The following is a 19,449-nucleotide window of genomic DNA, read 5'->3' on the forward strand; positions in this document are numbered from 1 at the left end:
AATGTGCAAAAATTTTCATAGGCACCAAAGAATCTTGTAAACAGTACCTCTATCAGTGAACTTAAGATAATTAGGTATTGGGTAAGGAAGCCTACCATTTTAAGTATTATAAAAAGAAGGAAGAAGTATCATGCTTCTTTGGTATTAATTTTTGTAAAATGACACACTTAAAAAAGTAGATAGCTGAGAGATCTCCCTGTTGTACCTGAAGGATACCATTTCTTGTTCCAAAACCATACACTTATATTTTTAAATGTATGTCTATGTCCATGTTTGAGTTTTAAATTAAGAATCTGACATTGGGCAAAGGTCAAGAAAGTTATTTTGGAAATTAATCATAGAGCTATATCAGATGTATTACTCCTGTAAGGCATAATGTTATGAAAATGTATAGGCACTAATTTGTACCTGTTTATTTTTCATCTTGCTTCAAAAGTTAATTTTAATATATAAACGCAAACCATGTTAAGTGGATACTTTACTGATTGTAAATTCATATTCGCTTCCTTATGAAATCAAACGTCAATTAGGTGAGAAGGAAGAAGTCAAAGGTCAAGCCTATGCACTCTAAGCCATGGTGCCAGGTGTGGGATACAGGCAGAATGGCTAGGGGAAAAAAATATTAGTTTCTGTGATTATCACACTACTATAGATAACACACAGGAAATTTAAAAAAACATAAAATAACATAGTTACTGTGGTGATTTGAAAACACGGCCACAAATTTTTTGAAAACCCTCCTTTTGAGAGGTTGCATCCATGTTCTATCTTCTTAAATCTGGGTGATATTGGACCTGCCTAAATATATAGAACACAGTGGAAGTGGTGGAATGAGACTTGAGGCTAGGTCACAAGAGACCATGCAGCTTCCCCTCTGTTCAGTGGAACCTGCAATATTTGCTCTTGGAGCCCTGAGCCACCATGTTAAAAGTTCAGTTAGCTGGGGAGTTATTCCAGTCCAGGTGTCAGACATGTGCATGAAGAAGTTTCTAGATGATTCTCACCTCCAGGAGTTTGAGTCACCTTCAGCTGTTCAATTTGAGTATTCCTGGCTGAGGATGCAAACATCCTGGGATAGGAAAAACCCACCCCTGCTGTGCGTTTCTGAATTTCTGGTTCCCAGAAGCTGTGAGCATTATAAAATGGTTATTGTTTTATGCCAGTAAGTTTTGGGGTATTTTATTATGCAGCAGTAGATAAATGGAAAATTATGGAAAATTATGTCTTATTAAGAGGTTGAAGGAAAACTTTGATGAAAGTTGCAAATTTCTTAACATAAAAATACTGCTCTTCCATGACCTGTCCCCTGCTTACCTGTCCAGCCTCACGTCTTACCACTCTCCAATTCCAATCGCATGTTCATATATAACAATTTGTATTTTCTATGGGAAAATTTTCTTTTGTGTTCATCTACCTTCACCATTTATATGCTGCCTGAAGTGCTCTTTTACCATTTATAGACTTAGCAAAACTCCCAGCTCATTTATCACTGCCTCTGAGAAGCCTTCCTCAGCACACACTCTCTAGCCTGAAATAAATGTACCTTTTCTTGTAAGAGATTTATTTATATATTTCTCTCTCTCTCTTTAGTTAGCGAGCGCTTTAAAGACAAACATTTTATATTGTCTTTAAGTCTGTGACTTCAGACTTCAGTGCTTAGCACATTAGGCAATCAATCGATGATTGTTGAATAAATGTATTTATGAATAAATGAAAGAATGAACATAAAAAGGTAATTTAAGGTAGGATAGTATCTAGTGTTGGTGAAGACATGGACCAACTAGAACTTTCAAGCTGAAAGGTGGAGTATAAATTGATACAGTAAATTCAAAAAACTGCTATACCTACTGAAGCTGAACATAAGTATATGCTATTACCTAGCAATTCCACTTCCAGGTAGACGCTCCCCCAAAATGAGTATAACTGTTCCTTAAAAGTCAAATGCCTATCATCAGTAAAATGAATAAATTGTAGCACATTCACAAGATAGAATATCTTACAACTATGATGTCAAATGATCTACAGATACATACAACAATATGAATGAATTTCACAATGTTGGAGAGAGAAGCCAGATGAAAGAGTATAAACTGTAGAATTCCATTTACCTAAGTTATTTATTACTATTAGAAACCAGGGACAATCGTTACTCTGGAGCAGTTGGGTTAGTGACTGCAGGGGAGTGATGGAGGCTTCTGAGGTGCTGGTAATATTCTATTTTTTGATGTGGATTCTGGGTATATTTCGTTTGTGAAAATTCATCAAGCCGTACGTTTATCAAGCTATATATTTAATGCACAATTTTCTGCATATCTACACTCTCCTTAAATAAGAAATTAAAAAATAAGTAAAGAGAAAGGTGGCTCTGTATCTAATCTAATTCTGGGCAGACTCCTGCCCAGAAACCCCCATGCCACCACACACACACACACACACACACACACACACACACACACAACTCAACACAATACAATTAGAATCTCATCCTGAGATTTGAAATTTAAAGTCACTATTTATGGCAAAAATCTAATTAGGTCAAAATTTCTCTTGAAAATTCCTGAATCACTCACAAAGACTAGTTTATGTCTTTTTCCTTATATACATCATTGTACCAGCTCTTTTGGCTTGTAAAATGTTAAGAATCTCTGAGTTCAAAAGAAACAAGAGGTATGTTTATCTGCAAAAGTTTAGGCATTAAAATCTTTCTGCTTTTAAGAGGAGTCAAGTTCATCTTGGAGGGAGCAGTTGAGTTCTTTGTGTAATAAAACATATTATGTGGTGACTACATTATATACAAGCATCAAGTGAACTTTTTCTGCTTTTAACTATATGTTCTTGAGAATTACTTATTTGAATTCATCTATATATGATATACTACTTTTACACAGTTCACACATTTCCCATAGCATCTCTCTATTGAAATTTACTGTTATGTAACATTATTCTGGAATCATGCCAATTTTAGGTCATTAGTGTCTTGACGTTATTTGAACTTCGATTGCACTGTCACTGTTAGTTCAAAGAAAAACTCTGTGAGCCCATCTCACAGCATCTCTCTGGATTTTTACTCAGCAAACACAGAAATGGAGCTACCCTGCAAGCGAATAATTTGAAAAAGAGAATCTGGCTCCTGATTTGACTTTCAATGTGAAGAGCTACTCAGAGCACATCCCTACCTTGAATATAAAAATAGAGTAAGTGGAGGAGAAAACTTCCTCCAGAGCATACATTAAAAGTTTTCTAAATCCTACTTCACCAAGCTAAAAATGATAAGATGATAGAGGTAGTCTATAAAGAAAGAAATTTTTAAAAATACGAACAAGACTGAGAGTCTGAGATTTTCATCTGACTTGATCAAAGATGACTAGACCAAAGAAAAACCCACCTTACTGACTGCCATCCAGGAAGCTGCCTGAAGTTTTTAATATTCTTATGAAATTAAGGATAAGAGCTGATGGACTTTCTTTTACTACCAAGCACTGTACCCTCAGAAAGAGGACAGGCTACTGAATTTTGAATAATTTATTTTTTCTATGATCAGGAAGCTTTAAAATCCAGAGAATCTTATTAGAGATGTAAAATATTTCCAAAGTTTTGTAGAGCTACAGAGGCAATTCATAATTCTTGATGTAAAATCCAAGAAATGTTCGGGGAGGAGGGTGAAGAAGAATGCAGAAGGAATATCAGAATAGTTAGTTTCCTAGCTTTTCATAAACCACAGATGTACAAGATTCTGCCTAGATTCTAACAAAGCCCTCCTAGGCTTGCTGAAATTTAGCTTGAGTGAGCATGTACAATTTGACATGTGAACATGAATGCACGCAAATGTTTATGTTAGTACATCAGAATCTAGGATAGGGACATGTGTGGTGGTCACAGTTTTTAAAATACCCTGTATTTGATTTTAAAAGTGTCATACATTCCCTATTCTTCTGTTGAGAATCACTGGTATAAAATGATAGGTTATAGGTATCATGCTACTTGTCAGGGCAGGATGTAGTTAAAAACAGTAGTCAAGCATTATAGCACATGGCATAGCATAGTGTTGCCACGGTGAGGTGAAAACAGTACGAGCTCTGGAGTTAGACTGAGGTTACAATCTGGGGTCAGCCCCTAAAGGCCATCTGATCTGAGCAACTTTACCAATCAGCCTCAGGTTCCCTATGGGTAAAATGGGTATGTTAAAAGTTGTTAATACGAAATTAGAGAAATAATGCATGTAAGCCATATATCACAGCACCTGACACATTGTAAAATTATTACAAATGGGTGCTTTAATTACAGGTTATACTAAATATTTATATTCTGATTTATTAAATTTACATTCACCTAGAAAGAAGAATAAATGGCTTACCCATGTTCACCATCCCCTTTTACTTCAACCAGTTACTAAAATAAGCTTATGAGTTGGTGCTAAGCTACACTGACTACCAACATAAAAGGAAAGTGAAGAAATTTCAGGCACAAAAATTCAAGAGGAGAAACAAATCCCTAGGGACATGCTCTCCTTATTGACATATTTCAGTCAAAAGAAAAGTCACATTTACAGATAACTTTTTAATTTCCATGTACTTCTTATTAACTACATCTGGAATAGTTATTTTTTAGTTGCAAATTAAAAGGAGAGGCATAAACAGAAGTTTTGTCGGCTTCCTGGACTATCATGGAAAAAAACTAGAAAAGAGAAAGGGATTATAGTATTATCATGCACACAGAAGAAGTATAATAATATGTTATAATTTAAAGACTTAGATATCCCCATAGCTACATATAGAATTATAAGACCCTAAAGATCATGTGTCTTAGTTATTTTTATAGTTATTTTTATTAGTAAAAATTACAATGATCAGCCTATGGTCACTGCTCAAAAATGTTAATCAAATCAATGAATAAATTGGAGTTTTTAATGTTTATAATAAAATAATATTTTTGTTATTTAAAGTGAATTGAAAAGAAGTGAGAGAGAAAGAATAAAAGTCTGATGGTATTTGAAACAAACTCTATTTTATTTTAGTATTTCAGAGAAATTCTCTTATAGGAATCAAAGAAAACACACATTCAGCAAGAAGGTATAGTTCTAACACCCAGCAAAAAGAAATGTGCTGCTAATGACAAAAGGTATGCATAAAAACAGTTTCAATTGTATCCTGAACTGTTGCTAAGTCATTCAATCAAGGCATTGGCAACAACAGAACACTTTATTTTCAGTATCAAAAGAAGATTATCAGAATCAGTTGCTTAAACCCACTGTAGATAAACAAGATAGTACTTTAAAAATATAGGCAAGTAAAGCAAGAAAATTTAAAGTGTTGGAGAATTTTTAAAAATAATTTTGATAAGCTTCTTATGAGTATCTTAAGAATAGTTTCATGTAACACCATAGGCTCAAGATGATGAAAGGTCACTAATATATTGCCAAACACATTTTTATGAGATAAATTCAATTATAATTGCTGTGACTATTCCAGCCACAGTTTAGACATAGAATCCAATTATCCATTTCATTTTCATTTATACCTCATGGGCTAGATCATTTATCATGTTTCATGATAATGATCAGAAGACACATGGAAAGTGATTTCTGGAGGTAACAAATTACCTACCATATTAGCATAGCTTATAAGATCCCGTTAACAACTACTATGCATAAATATGAGGTAATTAAATTTACAATGTCAGGAGTGTTTGATATGCTACTTGCTTCCTTCGGAGCTGCCAAAAATCTGGGTTGCTAAATGCAGCAAAACCATTTGGTTGCAAATCAGGAATCATTATGCCGCAGAACTCCAACAGGTAGCTGGTATGCTGTGGCTCAAGAGGATGAGATGCGTCTTTCATCATCTGGTATTATTACTTCTTGCCACCAAACCATCCATCATTACTGCACAGACAGCTTGAAACGATAGTCCTGTACCCTCACATTACTGCTCCTTGAACTCTGTCTCATCCATCTTTTGCATCATTCTTGATTCACAGCTAAGTACCCTCTCCCAGCTGCAAAACCAAATGTGAACCTGTAATGCCTTTAACCTACAGTGCCTCTCTAATAGTAATTGATTTCTCTTTATTACAGAGCCACCGTTCAGAAAAGAATACCAATGCTTACTGATGCCGAAAGATGATTTTTAAAAAACCCGAGTTACAGAATTCCAATAATTGTAGGAAAATACATTATTTTGTTTTGTTTTGTTTTGCAAGTTAGGCTTCAGAATTGCATTAGTATTTCTACTTGAATATTTATTCATAAGACTCAGAAACACAGATATAGACAGATATAGATGCCTCTGAGTGCAAAAGCACACAAGCCAGAAAGAAAAGATAGCCTATAATATGTACATAAATGCAATACTTTAATCTGAAAACTATTAATCAGAGTTTCAAATATACTTAATAGTAAAAATCAGAACTTTAATGTACTTAGTAGGTTGAAACAGCAAGATGTGTTTTCATCCTTGACACAATGCAAACAAAAGACAGGGATTAAAAGTTAAATGCAAGAATATTTGTCAAAACTGCCTTTTAAAATAAATCTCTCACCTACCCATTTTTTTCCTTCCTCACTGATTGGCTGATGCATCACAATGATGAAAAGCCTAAGAGAACCTTCAAAAATGATACCAGTTACACAGTGGTTGGTGTACCATAAACTATCCTAGACTAAAAGGTTTTAATTCTGCTCCATCTGAATGCTGTTATAAAAGTTTAATAAATCAAAATGATCAAAATGTTCCCAGTGGCAGATTGGGATTCGGTTTCCAATTCAAATTCTCTTTAATATACAGCTCCGCTGACATCTTGCATTTCCATCATCCACGTTGAATCCCAAACACCCGGCTTTTCATCATTGTGATGCATCAGCCAGTCCGGTCATGGTAACTACTTTTTAACAATCCTGCACAATACAAAGAAATGTCAAACCTGGTGGGGGGTTTAACATAGCACAATTATGGCAGGTGGGAACTCTTTATCTACCCTTAAGTAAATATTTTTAAATGACCTGCTGCAGTGAATGACATTCTTTGAGGAGTGAGAAATGCTGTTGGCCAAAAGTCTTAGAAAGAAAACCTCCCCCCTTCCAATGCTTTAAAAGATTGATGTAAGAAAAAAGACATGTCTAGGAGCATTATTATCCGGGACACTCAAATTCTGAAGAGCAGAGAAAGTGAAGTCTTTGGAGAGCTTGCTTTGTTTCTATGAAGTAAAAAGTTTTCACAGAGAACAGGAAAAAGATTTCCACTTAACAGATAGTCTCAAATCCAACCAGGAATCTACATGAAGCAGCAGGGGAAAAAGTGTTTACACATGATATATCTCACATGTGTTTTTATATATGAATAATGTCAGGAATAAAGACAGACATTATATTTAACCATGTCAGCGTTCTCTTTCTAAATTTTCCATTTAACTGCATACATCTGCTTTTATCCTAAGTTTAACAACATGAAAAATTCTAATGATATTGGCTAAAGACAATGAAATGGAAGCTTACAAAATACGAAGAATTTCTATACACTATCTATTGTTGAATTTATCTTGTGTTGAATCCCCATTTAATAACCTTCAACTAGTTGAAGCCTTTCCCACGTGCCTAAAGATTTAAAACCTGTCTCTCCAGTACCCCAATCAAGAGTTTACAACTAAAATTACCAACTATGCTCTCAAATAAGTTCTTCTACAGGCCTTCCAAATTTTTGTCCATAATACCATATTTCGCCTAGTATCCCAGGCTGACTGTTCTTTCCCCTGTCATTTCACCATGTTCTTAACAATATCTCCACCATTATCTCTCAACCTTGACTTGCCCTTTCCATCACAGTCCCCCTCAAGGATGCCTTACCATCTCAAGTTTTTAAGATTTTTAGATCCCCCTAAACTTACTCCCTGCAAACTCATCATTCTCCAAATCATCTCTCATCCTAGTTCTCTGAGACAGATATGAATACATGAGTAACCTACCGCAAAACTCCCCGAAGTTCCCAGATCAAATGACATAATAATTTATATTCCTTAGTCTGGCATTCAAATTGCTCCACAGTTAGGCCTCAAAGTACACTTTCAGGCTCATATCAGACTTTTTCCCTGGAAGACACTGTGTCACGGTCCATATTTAATACTGCTCACCAAGAGCATATGTTTTCCTATGTAACACCCTCTGCTTGACATGCCCTTACTTATTTTCAGCTATCCAAACCCTACCCGTCCATCAATGGTAAGATGAAACATTGCCTCTTCCTCAGCTCATTCCCTGACCACTAAAGTCAAGGATGAGGTTGTCCTCCTCTGTTCTACACATGAAGACCATGTCATTCATATGGCACTTTACAATCTATACTATATTTTGTGTCTTTAACAATTATTTGATTATATCTGCTGGATGTTGGCCATGGTGCTGGCTATAGAAATATAATACTAAACAAGCAAAAAGGAAGAGTCCTTGACTTAGTCAATCTAGTGGTGGAGGCAGATGTTAGGAATGCAGTAATATATTGAAGACTTGTGAAGATGCACTGGAGACAGAAAACACCTAGGCCCTAAGGTTGAAGACAGCATAGCACGTTAAAGCAAGTGAAAGAAAGCCAGTGTTGCTAGAGTTTGGTGAGCAAAGGAGAATCTGGACTGGAGAGGTGGACAGAGCCAGATGATGGTGGGCCTCAGAGATTGCAATGAGACATCTGGGATTGATATTGCATGAACAAGAAGCCATGAGAATGGGAAGAGCACACACTGACTTACTTTGTGTGATATAGTCAGTCTGTCTACTATTGTGTGAAGACTGACCTGGAGGAGGCAAGTGCTGATGTGGGGAGACCAGTGAGCACTTTTAGTGAAGTAAAAAGCTCACAGATATAGAGAATAAACTAGTGGTTACCAGTGGGGAGTGGGGAGAGGGAAAGATAGGGGTATGGGATTAAGAGATACAAACTACTATGTATAAAATAAATAAGCAACAAGGATATATTGTACTGCACAGGGAAATATAGCCATTATTTTGTAATGAAACTGAAACTAATATAATATTGTTAGTCAATTATACTTCAATAAAAAACAAAGAAATAAAGTATCAGCACAAAAAATTTTCTTAATTTAGAAAAAGTAAAAAGTACAGTGAAAAGAAGATGGTGATATGGATAAAAGCAACGGCATTAAAGGTAAAGAAAGTGCTGAGCACCCAAAGGATACGTAATAAAATTTGGAAAATTAAAGAAGCAGTCAAATAACATTCATATTTCTATCTGCTGTATTTCACCCAACAATGTGAGTGTATTTGAGACCACTTTCTTGTACAAATCTTTGTTCTGCACATAGTAATGGTAGGCATTACATAAAGATCTTTTGAAAAGTTAGAGCTAAATAACTCTGGAGAAAAAAACTGTAAAACAAAATCAATGAATTTTCTTCTGTACTAGAAAATAACTATCATTTGGCCTTTAGGTATTTTGGGAAGAAATGAAAGAAACACAAATGAGATAAGAATGTGAAAGTATACATGTATTTGAGGGAACGAAGAAAGCTCAGGTGGAGGAAACAGCAAGTGTAACAGCCCTAAGGCAGGAGTATGCTTGGAAGAGTCAGTATGCTTGCTGTGGATTAAGGAAGGAAGTGAGTGATAGGAAATAAATTTTGAGTGGTACCCAGGGCGTGTTTCATTTAAAGCCTTTTGGACCAGGAAAGTGCTGTAATTTTTCTTTTTCCTTAATGTGAAGGAAAGTCACTGGAGGGAGTAACATGGTAACATGAGAATAGCAATGGTTTCTTCCGTATGCATATGAAGATGACAGAAAATGCCAGTGGCAATTAGGAAGATGTAAATAACCATGTGGGTAAAATTTCTTTCCAACAAGCGTACAGGTTCATTCATTCGCAGTTTCTTTGTTGCCTTAACACAAGAACAGATTCTCTGCCATCGTAACTAAATCTGATTTCGAATTGCACAACACTGCAGAAAAGACAACAAAATATGTTCTTGGTTTAGGGGTCAGAAAGCAGGAAATGGAGAACAAAACAAAGTTACCTTCCAAATTATACCCTAAAGTTAAATGTAATCCTGTCCCTATAGCCCATAAGAGATGAGACCACCTCTGTAGGCCACTTCTCTAAAAACAAACATCAGAGCTAAGAGAAAGCTGTATAAGGAGAGGTTCTTATGGATTTATGTACTGAGAAAAGCTGCACATACACTCCCCAAATTATTTAACCTCTGTCCAGTCCTTAGTCTCCAAATCCTCACTGTTAACACTAAAATGGTACAATTTTTTTTCTTTTTTATAAAAACTAGTAACTATGAACTAAATAAAATCCATGCTGAGGACTAACAAAACATAAATGTTTATCTGTACTTATTTGTGTTGACCTTACAATTGTTTTTATTTCTTACTAGACTAAATGTTTCTCAGAAAAGGAAATAACATGATTTATATTAACCCAGCTGGAAAGAAAAGTGCTTTCTACGGTAATATGATAGACTTTGTTGAACAAGTTGGTTTTGACTGATTTACCTAATATTGAACTTCTACCTAACATTTCATGAGTGTTTTCTGTTTCTGTGTATTTCCTAGTTTGTACTTAGTAAGTCAAGTTCCTGATGCCATTTTACTAGTAAGCAGAATGTGTATTAGCTAGCTTTTAAAAAGATGTGAACATCTAACTGGTAAATAGTTTATATTAACTACAAAAAGCTAAACACTGAAATTCACCTGTCAGTCGTACACTGGTTGGGAAGCCTGCTATTATCGACTCTCCAAGAAGATGAAGTGGTGGGAAAGTGGAAGAAACTCAAGTCATGTCCCACCACAATACTTATACCACCATCTATACACATTGTACCACTGAGCACTATGAATTATCTCTCTGCCTTGATGACTGATTGCAATCTGTCAGCTAAAGAGCTTCTGTTTATAATGTTATAAGACTCTATAGTACAACATTATTTACCAAAATAGTGCTTAATAAATTTGGTAACTACCCATTGGTATATTTTCTACTTGTTAGGGGATCTTACTTTTTCCTCCCTATGGAATTAAAAATGTGACCAAAATCAAAGTCAAAACTCTGTCAAAATACTCAAGAATTCTACATTTTCCTATATAATTAATTAAATTATAAATTGCTTGAGAGCTGAAACTATGTCTGAGGTTTCTTTGTAATTTCCTGGTGCCTATTACTTACCATTTTAAATACTCAATAAAGACTGCTAGCTGATTTTTCAATGAAGTTACAAATTGACTTCATTGCTTCCTTTTTGGTTTGGGGTAGGTAAGAGAAAGAAAAAGAATGAGCAGAGAGGGGAATATAAATTAGTTAGCCCCAAACTGTTAGTCTGGGAAGTTGATATATATCCTTTAGAACAAACGAACGCAAATTACATTTATCACAGACCCCAAGAGAACAGAATTAAGAGGCTCAGAAGGAAAATATAGTGCTCTGAAATCAAATTCCCTAGAGTTCAACAGAAAGAATTATTTGGCATGCAAATCATTCTGCTTCCTCTTTGATCTTTCTCAAATTCTTAAGAAGAAAGCTTCAACAAAAGCAAAATCCCCAAAGACACACTCCAAAAAAATAGTGACCAGCAACTCAACTGCTAAACATTAGGCAGAGCTCTAAGCGTGACTCACCAATGCAAATACACTCAGAAATCCTTTGGGAAAGAACTCTCATTGCATTTTCATTTTTAAAACAAACAAGAAAATAAATAGCATGAAAATAACCACTCAGGCAAGACAAGTGCTACACATTACCATTTTCATCAAGTAGCATGAGGAAACTCAGAGGAGGAGAAAATTAATAGCAAAAAGTATTTGTAATAATGGTACACAAAAGTGGATAGAACAGAGCTTCAGTAATAATATACTAACTGAAATAAGGACCTCCAGTATCCTTTTGCTCATTTAGAATTTAAAAATGTACCAGACATCTTGTACAATGAATCACCTGAAGACTCCAAGTGTTCCTTTTATCATACTCAAGGGTAGCAATGTAACATTTTTAGATGTGCAACATTTGGGATCTCCTTCATATTTGAAACATTTGGTATCCCCTGACTGACTGCAGGTGCTTTCCTAGCCACGTAGGGGCAGTTGGGGGAAATTTGTATGTGGTTTATCCATGCATTCTTAAACTTTTATTATAGTTCAGATTTTGTAAAACATAAATGTTTAAATTGAATTCTCCAAGGTAACTCTAAATTTCCTGTCAAGTTGACTAATTTTCACAATGGAAGCAAAGAAAAGGAATCTTCAAGTCACCATTAAGAAAAAGGACCTTTATATGAATTCAAGAGTCTGGCAGCTGTGCTATGAAAACTAGTTAAAAATCAATAGTGTGTGGTGTTAAGCAGAATGCTGAAGGACTCAAGCTAGAAATTCCATGGCTTTTCACCACCAACTACGAAAAGTATTAATATGTCATGTTTTCCACTTCCCAAATGTCCTTGCTTCTAATATAAAAATACTAAAATGAGACAGTCAGATCTGATTTTTAACTGATATACACACACAAAAAAAATAGAATACAACATATTAGTTAAATCAAGATTGCTTTTCAAGTGAGAAGAAAATTCATGCTAAACAAAAAGTCACCCTCCCTAGTTCATACGAGAAGGAAAGCGACAGGTTCAGACCCTACAAAAAACACCTGCCATCATCTTTTCCTGTATGCCAGCAATCTTCCCTCTATCTGTAGGTAAGGGGGAAATGCGGTTCATCATCCATTCCCTGTATCTTTTGGGGTCAGCCCCACGCTCTGACTTCAACTACATTTTATTTATTGTCTTTGCGTAAAAACATGTGCTAGGTGTTGTAGCAAGCAAAGATGAACTAGACATACTCTAATGGAACATAAACTACACCCTTCTCCCACATTACTAAGTTCCGAACTCTGCATGTCCTTCAAGGTAAAGTTGTACCTTCTTCTGAAAAATTCCCTCAATTCCTATTTTACCTGAATAGAATTAATGACTGCCTTTGAATAGCATTTTTATGTTCTGTAGTCCCATTTACAGAAGTTCTCTACTGGCCATTCCAGTTGTCTCTCCATATGCAGCCATGCAATTTTTGATACCTGTGAGAGGTCGTAACCTCTTTATCCCCAAGTGGATGAGATCAAAGAAGTATGTAGCCATATGGGTATCCTATGACCATGAAGAGACACTGGCTTAGGATAAAAACCAAAACTAAGAACTGCAGAGTGAAGAACTGGAAAGAACCTGGATCCTTCCTGACTAAATGAACCAACCCTGGAGCCTATCTCTGCACCTTCTAGTTATAAAAGTCAGCAAATACATTTTTATTTTTTACATTAATTTGTATTGTCTTACAAAGGGAAGTACCAACAAGAATCCAAAGTCCTCATGATTTTAAACACCAAAATTTGTTTTACAGGCCCACCTACACTGGTACATGTGTTGACATTCACCTCACTTTACAGCTAGAGGTCAGTGGTATTCATTAGGAATAGATAAAAATATTAACAGAATATGTATGTCCAGAGAATTTTGATAATGGTGATAGCTGCCACTAAAATTTTAAAGTCCAACCAACAACAAAGACAAACAAAATGCTATGCTTTTCACATTAAAGAACTTCAAAAATGTAATTGGAGTTTCACAGATAAGAACTTCAAAAATGTAATTGGAGTTTCACAGATAAAAATTTAAAAAACACAGCTAACAAATGGGAATGGAAATTGAGTGTCAGTTGTAGCAATCAGAATTTTATAGTTCATTGTGGGTCAGTTGGCTAGAAATTTAGTTGGGTCTTTGATTCAGCCAGGTGGAAAAGAAAGGAGAAGACTGCAAATGAGATCAAGATTGAGAATCTATAACATAACTTAGACTACAAAGGTGGTGCTTTTAGTCTGAAGCTTGTAAACATCATTTTAACTATTTCACATTTTTTACACTTCCATTTTGTAGAAACATGGAGCAAAACATCTGCTCTTCATCTCATCTCTGTAAAAAGTTCTTTGTCAATAAAGATTGGCTTTCACAAACAAAAGGTTATCATTACTCAAAACGATCTGGAAGCAAACCTAAAGTCGTGATAAAGTATATTCTGTTTAAGCACATTTTATTTTTTCTTCCTCTGGCTGTGGGAGAACAGGGATCAATACTCTTCAACATGAGAATTTTGCAGTGAAATTTTCATTTGTAACAAACAGCAACCAAAAAGCCTTAAGCATGCCCTGTCACTTTCAGTTTAGGAGAAAATGCACTAATAAACTCTTACCCTTGGGTCATCTTTGACAACAGGCAATACTATGCCAGCTCTTATTAAGGACTATTCATATCACTGCCCCAAAAATTTCCTTTAAAATTACCATCTTTTATATGCATGTAACAGGATGTCAGCTTTGAAAGTGCCAATGAGAGACAAGACCTGTCACCATAGTTAATTCTCAGCACTATTTCAACACCAGGAGAGCTGACCCTGAAGGGTGTGTTTTGTTGTTAGTAATATTTATTCGGTGGTTATCTGGACAAACAAGAAAACGTGTTGCTTTATATTAGTTTTCAAATAAAACAACAAGCAGAGTATCACCTGTAAGTATCAGATACATAACAAACTAAAATATGTTGAAAAGAAAAAAGAAAACTGCCAAAACTATCAAAATACATTTCTAAGATGTTAACACACTCTGGATAGTACATTCAAAGTGCCATCATATCTTAAACCAACAGGTACAATATAAAACCTAAAACAAAATATAGGTTAAATGCCAGGACTCTCTTAAAAAATAAAAAAATTTAAAAAGGGAAAGAAAAACAGCCAAAACTTTCTATGAAACTCAAGAAGTGTCCTTTTATAAATCTTACTGAAATAATTATTCACTCCACAAGCGACACTCCTAGAATAGAAATAATGGAGTTTCTCCAAGTAAAGAACACCAAGCTTTGATAAAATGTACTTTTCAGATCAGGTAAACAAGAGAAATCTAGTAATCCAAAATAAATCTCTTTTAAAATAAACAGGCATTGGGCTTCCCTGGTGGCGCAGTGGTTGAGAGTCCGCCTGCCAATGCAGGGGACATGGGTTCGTACCCCGGTCCGGGAAGATCCCACATGCTGCGGAGAGGCTGGGCCCGTGAGCCATGGCCGCTGAGCCTGCGTGTCCGGAGCCTGTGCTCCGCAACGGGAGAGGCCACAACAGTGAGAGGGCCGCATACCACAAAAAATAAATAAATAAATAAATAAACAGGCATTAAATGGCTATCTGAAAGAAGGAAATTTATCTTTAAAGAGAACACCTGGATAAAAGCTTCAACTCTGCCTTCTATGAATTGTTGAATACATCGGGGGCCATTCCCTCAAAAAAATTTTATATCTATGTATTTATATCTATATTGATATAAGTATGTAACTGTAAGTTATTCAGAAGCACTCTAGCTGCACTATTAAAAGCCACCATCTGCTTCAGGGGCTGCACATCGTGCACGCACATACAAGTACAGTGAAGATACAGTGAGCATGATGACTCAAGAATACACCCACCTTCCTGTATCCACAGCATCTTAATCACTCTGAAGATTACCCAAGGACACCTTCAGGCTTTTCAAAAGTACCTTCAGGCTCCGGTGAGAAAGATTCAGCAACAGGGCTCACCAAAGATGAATATACAAACATATATGAACATAAGTTAAACTGCCTCTCTATCTAAACACCAGAGTTAAATATTATCATATTTTCTTATTTGTCAGTGAATTGGGGCTATGATTTCATGAACTTAAGCAGGTGATATAAGCTAACTCAGGAGCCATGAGATAAGTTTTATTTATAATAGAGTCCTATACAATTTACAAAGATAAGCTTTTTTTTTTTTTTTGATGAGCTACAGAATCTCTCGTGACAAAAGCATTACAAGTGGCTAATAGCCTTATTTAATAATGTTAATGCGAGATAAAGCTGTGGTGGAAAGGAATGAGCCTGGCACCAGGAGTTAAGAAACACGGAATTAGGGCTTCCCTGGTGGCACAGTGGTTGAGAGTACGCCTGCCAATGCAGGGGTCACAGGTTCGAGCCCTGGTCTGGGAAGATCCCACATGCCGTGGAGCACCTAGCCCCGTGGGCCACAATTACTGAGCCTGTGCGTCTGGAGCCTGTGCTCCGCAACAAGAGAGGCTGCGATAGTGAGAGGCCCGTGCACCGCGATGAGGAGTGGCCCCCACTTGCCGCAACTAGAGAAAGCCCTCGCACAGAAACGAAGACCCAACACAGCCAAAGTAAAATAAAATAAATAAATAAATAAGGCAAAATTCCTTTAAAAAAAAAAAAGAAACATGGAATTAAATTCTGGCTCAGCCAGTTATTAGATCTTTGTGGCTCTGGGCAATTATCAAATAGTCTGAATTTCAATTTTCTTTTAAAAGCATTAAAGGTTAAAGTATTAAAATCAAGTAAATCTTTTTTTTTTTACATCTTTATTAGAGTATAACTGCCCTACAATGGTGTGTTAGCTTCTGCTATCAAGTAAATCTTAAAATAATACATGACATCAAAATACATTTGATGTCAAGGATTATAAAATATATTAACTTGAATATGGATGTATCTCATTTTCTCCTTCCAGCCTCTAAGCATTGACACATGCCTTGCTCTCTGCTTGCTGGTCCTTCTTTCTCTTACCCCTGCCCCTCACATCCACAATCCTCATCTGGGCAACTTTTTCTCAACTTTCAGATTCTGTCTCAAAGAAAGTCATTGACAAAGGCCTTCCCTGATGTCTCTGACAAATCTCAGTCCACTTTAGATGTTTTTGTTAAAATCTGCCAAACTTCTCCTTGAAGAGATTTACATGGTTTATAATTATTTTCATTTGTGTCATAATCGATTGATGCATGATAGCCTATTCAACAAAGCTGCTTTTCCTCTAAATATTCACACGGCTGATGTCGTCATTTTTTTAAGGTTTCAGCTCAGTTGTCACGTTCTCAAAGAGGCCTTCCAGATAATCTTAACTAAAATATCAATCCCTGTCATTTTGTGTATTTATTTTTATTCATAACACATACCATGACTTGATACTACATCTTCAACATCTTCCTATATGATGTGCCTAATATACCTCAGTGTTAAGCTATATATGGGCAGAGTCTTTGTATTTTACTAACCACTGTATCTCCACAATCTAGAACAGTGGAATATATAGGGACTCAGTCAATTTTCAATGAATGTAATATACATTGAGCACTTGTACTTGTTTTTCCAGTATTCACTAAAGATATGTAGTGATACATCATAATCCCTCACAATTCTTCTGGTAGCCTTAGTATCCCAGAATACTGAGGACCTCTTAGAAAGTGTAATTTTCTAAGATTCCATAGGGGGCCAGAATTAGTGAACAGCCACAACTGCGTTTTGATACCGGTAAAATTTACGGGTATACACGGGGATAGAAACTTTGACCTTGACATAATTGCCACAATGCTTTGAAAAACTAAAGTATCTAGAGAACTACTGTAAACAGGAAAAATCAATCTAAAGTTAAAATACAAACTAGATGATGGCAATATGGAATAAAGTATTTTTTATGTTTAGCCCTATTAGAGCTTTTAAAAATAGATTCCCTTTGATAGAAATCATTTGCTGAAAACTTGCCTGACAAACTATACAACTATAAACTTGCCTGACAAACTATACAACTACAGTCTTAATTTGACCTTAAGACATTTTCAGAACTTTTATAATGATATGGTTTTATAGTGACTTGAGATGAAGAGTACTTGATTTAAAAATCGATCCAAATATCTACAAAAGTTGCATTGTTCTAATGAAGTGATGTCATTTCATGAAGTGAAAGCAATTTTACTTTACCTCTTACAATAAGTTGAGCAAAATTGGACACACCAGAACCTCGTTCTGACTGAGTTACACAGCGATACAAATCCTGGTCGGTTTTTGTCACTTCTTGCAATCTAAAGGAAGCAGCAAATCTTCTGTGATTGATGTTCTTAGTCTGGGCTACCGGTATATCTTCTCCATTTCGCCTCTGTAAACAGAAACCAATCTTTAAAAAACAGGTTCTTAACATTTCCAGAAATCTAAGGCATCTTGGCAATGAACATCTGTGATAAGTTATTCTTGTTTGTTAAAATTAGGAGGAAAATATCTGTGTAGCCCCACAAATTTTTACCATTGTCTTTCAATCAGGAAAAGTATGTAAGTAAACACTGCTATCCTTTAAGGGGTGAAGTGCTGAAACTATGTAATAGTAATCTCAGTTTTCCATAAAATTGTTATTAGCCCAGAGTATATGAATTAGCAGGACAGTTAATGGCCCTTTGGCAAATGATCCACTGCCCCCTCCCTTCTGCCAGACTCCCTATATATAAAGTCTTCTTTTCGCCCTTATACTATACTGCATGTGCTTAATAGGTTTGTCCCCTTCAGGAGACTGAGACCATGCCCAATGCATCTATTCTAGATGTGTAGCATGCGATCGTGACTATAAAATACTAATGAATAATTTAGAGTCAAACCAAAATCTGTACTCTTTGCAAATTTTTATCTCTTTGGCATTAATGACAGCCAACTTATACCATTTAAAAGAAATAATCAAAGGAACCTAAAAGTTAAAAGCATACCTGTCAACTTTTAAAATAAACTATTGGAAAAACATATTTACAGTATCAGGGTGCCTCACACAAGACCATAAAGGAAATGGTTGAAATATTCAAATATAATAAAATTTCTAACTTCTATATGTTGAAAGACATCATAAATAAAGTGAAAAAAGCAAGCCACAAGCTGTAATAAGATATTTGTCATGAAAATAATCATCAAAAGATAAATAGCCAGGTTATGTAAAATTCATCTACAGTTCAATAAGAAAAAAGACAAACCACCCTATCAAAAAATGGACAGGCTATAAAAAGAGAATATGTGTATGTCTAATAACCATGAAAAGAGATCCTCAACCTAAATTTAAAAATTCTTTATGTCAAAGATAGCACAAAGGGCAAAGAAAAGCTACAACTATGAGAGAGAATTGGTCATGAGCCTCATCCTAACTTCTTGTTGGTAAAATGCTAAGTATTCCTGGTACCCTTTCACACTACTTGAAATATCATTTCATCACTAGATATGGAAAACAGAACCGTAAAATTACTAGAATTGTAAATGGTTACATTTTAGAAAATAATTTGCTACTATCTAGTAAAGTTGAAGATGCATAAAACTTAGGACCCAACAGTTCCACTTCTACATTTCTATGTTTGGATCACTCTTCTATGTGTGTTCACACAGATATGTACAAGAATGCTGAACTCAGAATCGTTTGTAATAGTTAAGTATGGGAAAGATCCACATATTCCTGAGTGGTGGATAAATAAACTGAGATTTATCCATTCAGTAAAATTCAATGTGGCAGTTAAACTAAGCAAACTAAAACCAGTAGGGTCCTGGTAAAAAAAAAAAAGTTGAACATCTCCTGCATTCCACTGAAATACATGTTTAAA

General features: G+C 35.5%; 1 protein-coding gene across 2 annotated transcripts in view; it reads right to left on the reverse strand.

Annotated features, from left to right (window-relative positions):
* The window catches only part of PTPRK (protein tyrosine phosphatase receptor type K), a 561,831-nt gene that overhangs the window by 231,672 nt on the left and 310,710 nt on the right, over positions 1-19,449 (reverse strand). For both annotated transcript variants that reach the window (XM_033867699.2, XM_033867698.2), the window contains exon 6: positions 17,807-17,981. In XM_033867699.2, the coding sequence (XP_033723590.1) occupies positions 17,807-17,981 (175 nt within the window). The remainder of the gene's footprint in view (positions 1-17,806; positions 17,982-19,449) is intronic.

The sequence above is a fragment of the Tursiops truncatus genome, chromosome 12 (assembly GCF_011762595.2).
Source record: "Tursiops truncatus isolate mTurTru1 chromosome 12, mTurTru1.mat.Y, whole genome shotgun sequence".
Classification (NCBI taxonomy): Eukaryota; Metazoa; Chordata; class Mammalia; order Artiodactyla; family Delphinidae; genus Tursiops; species Tursiops truncatus.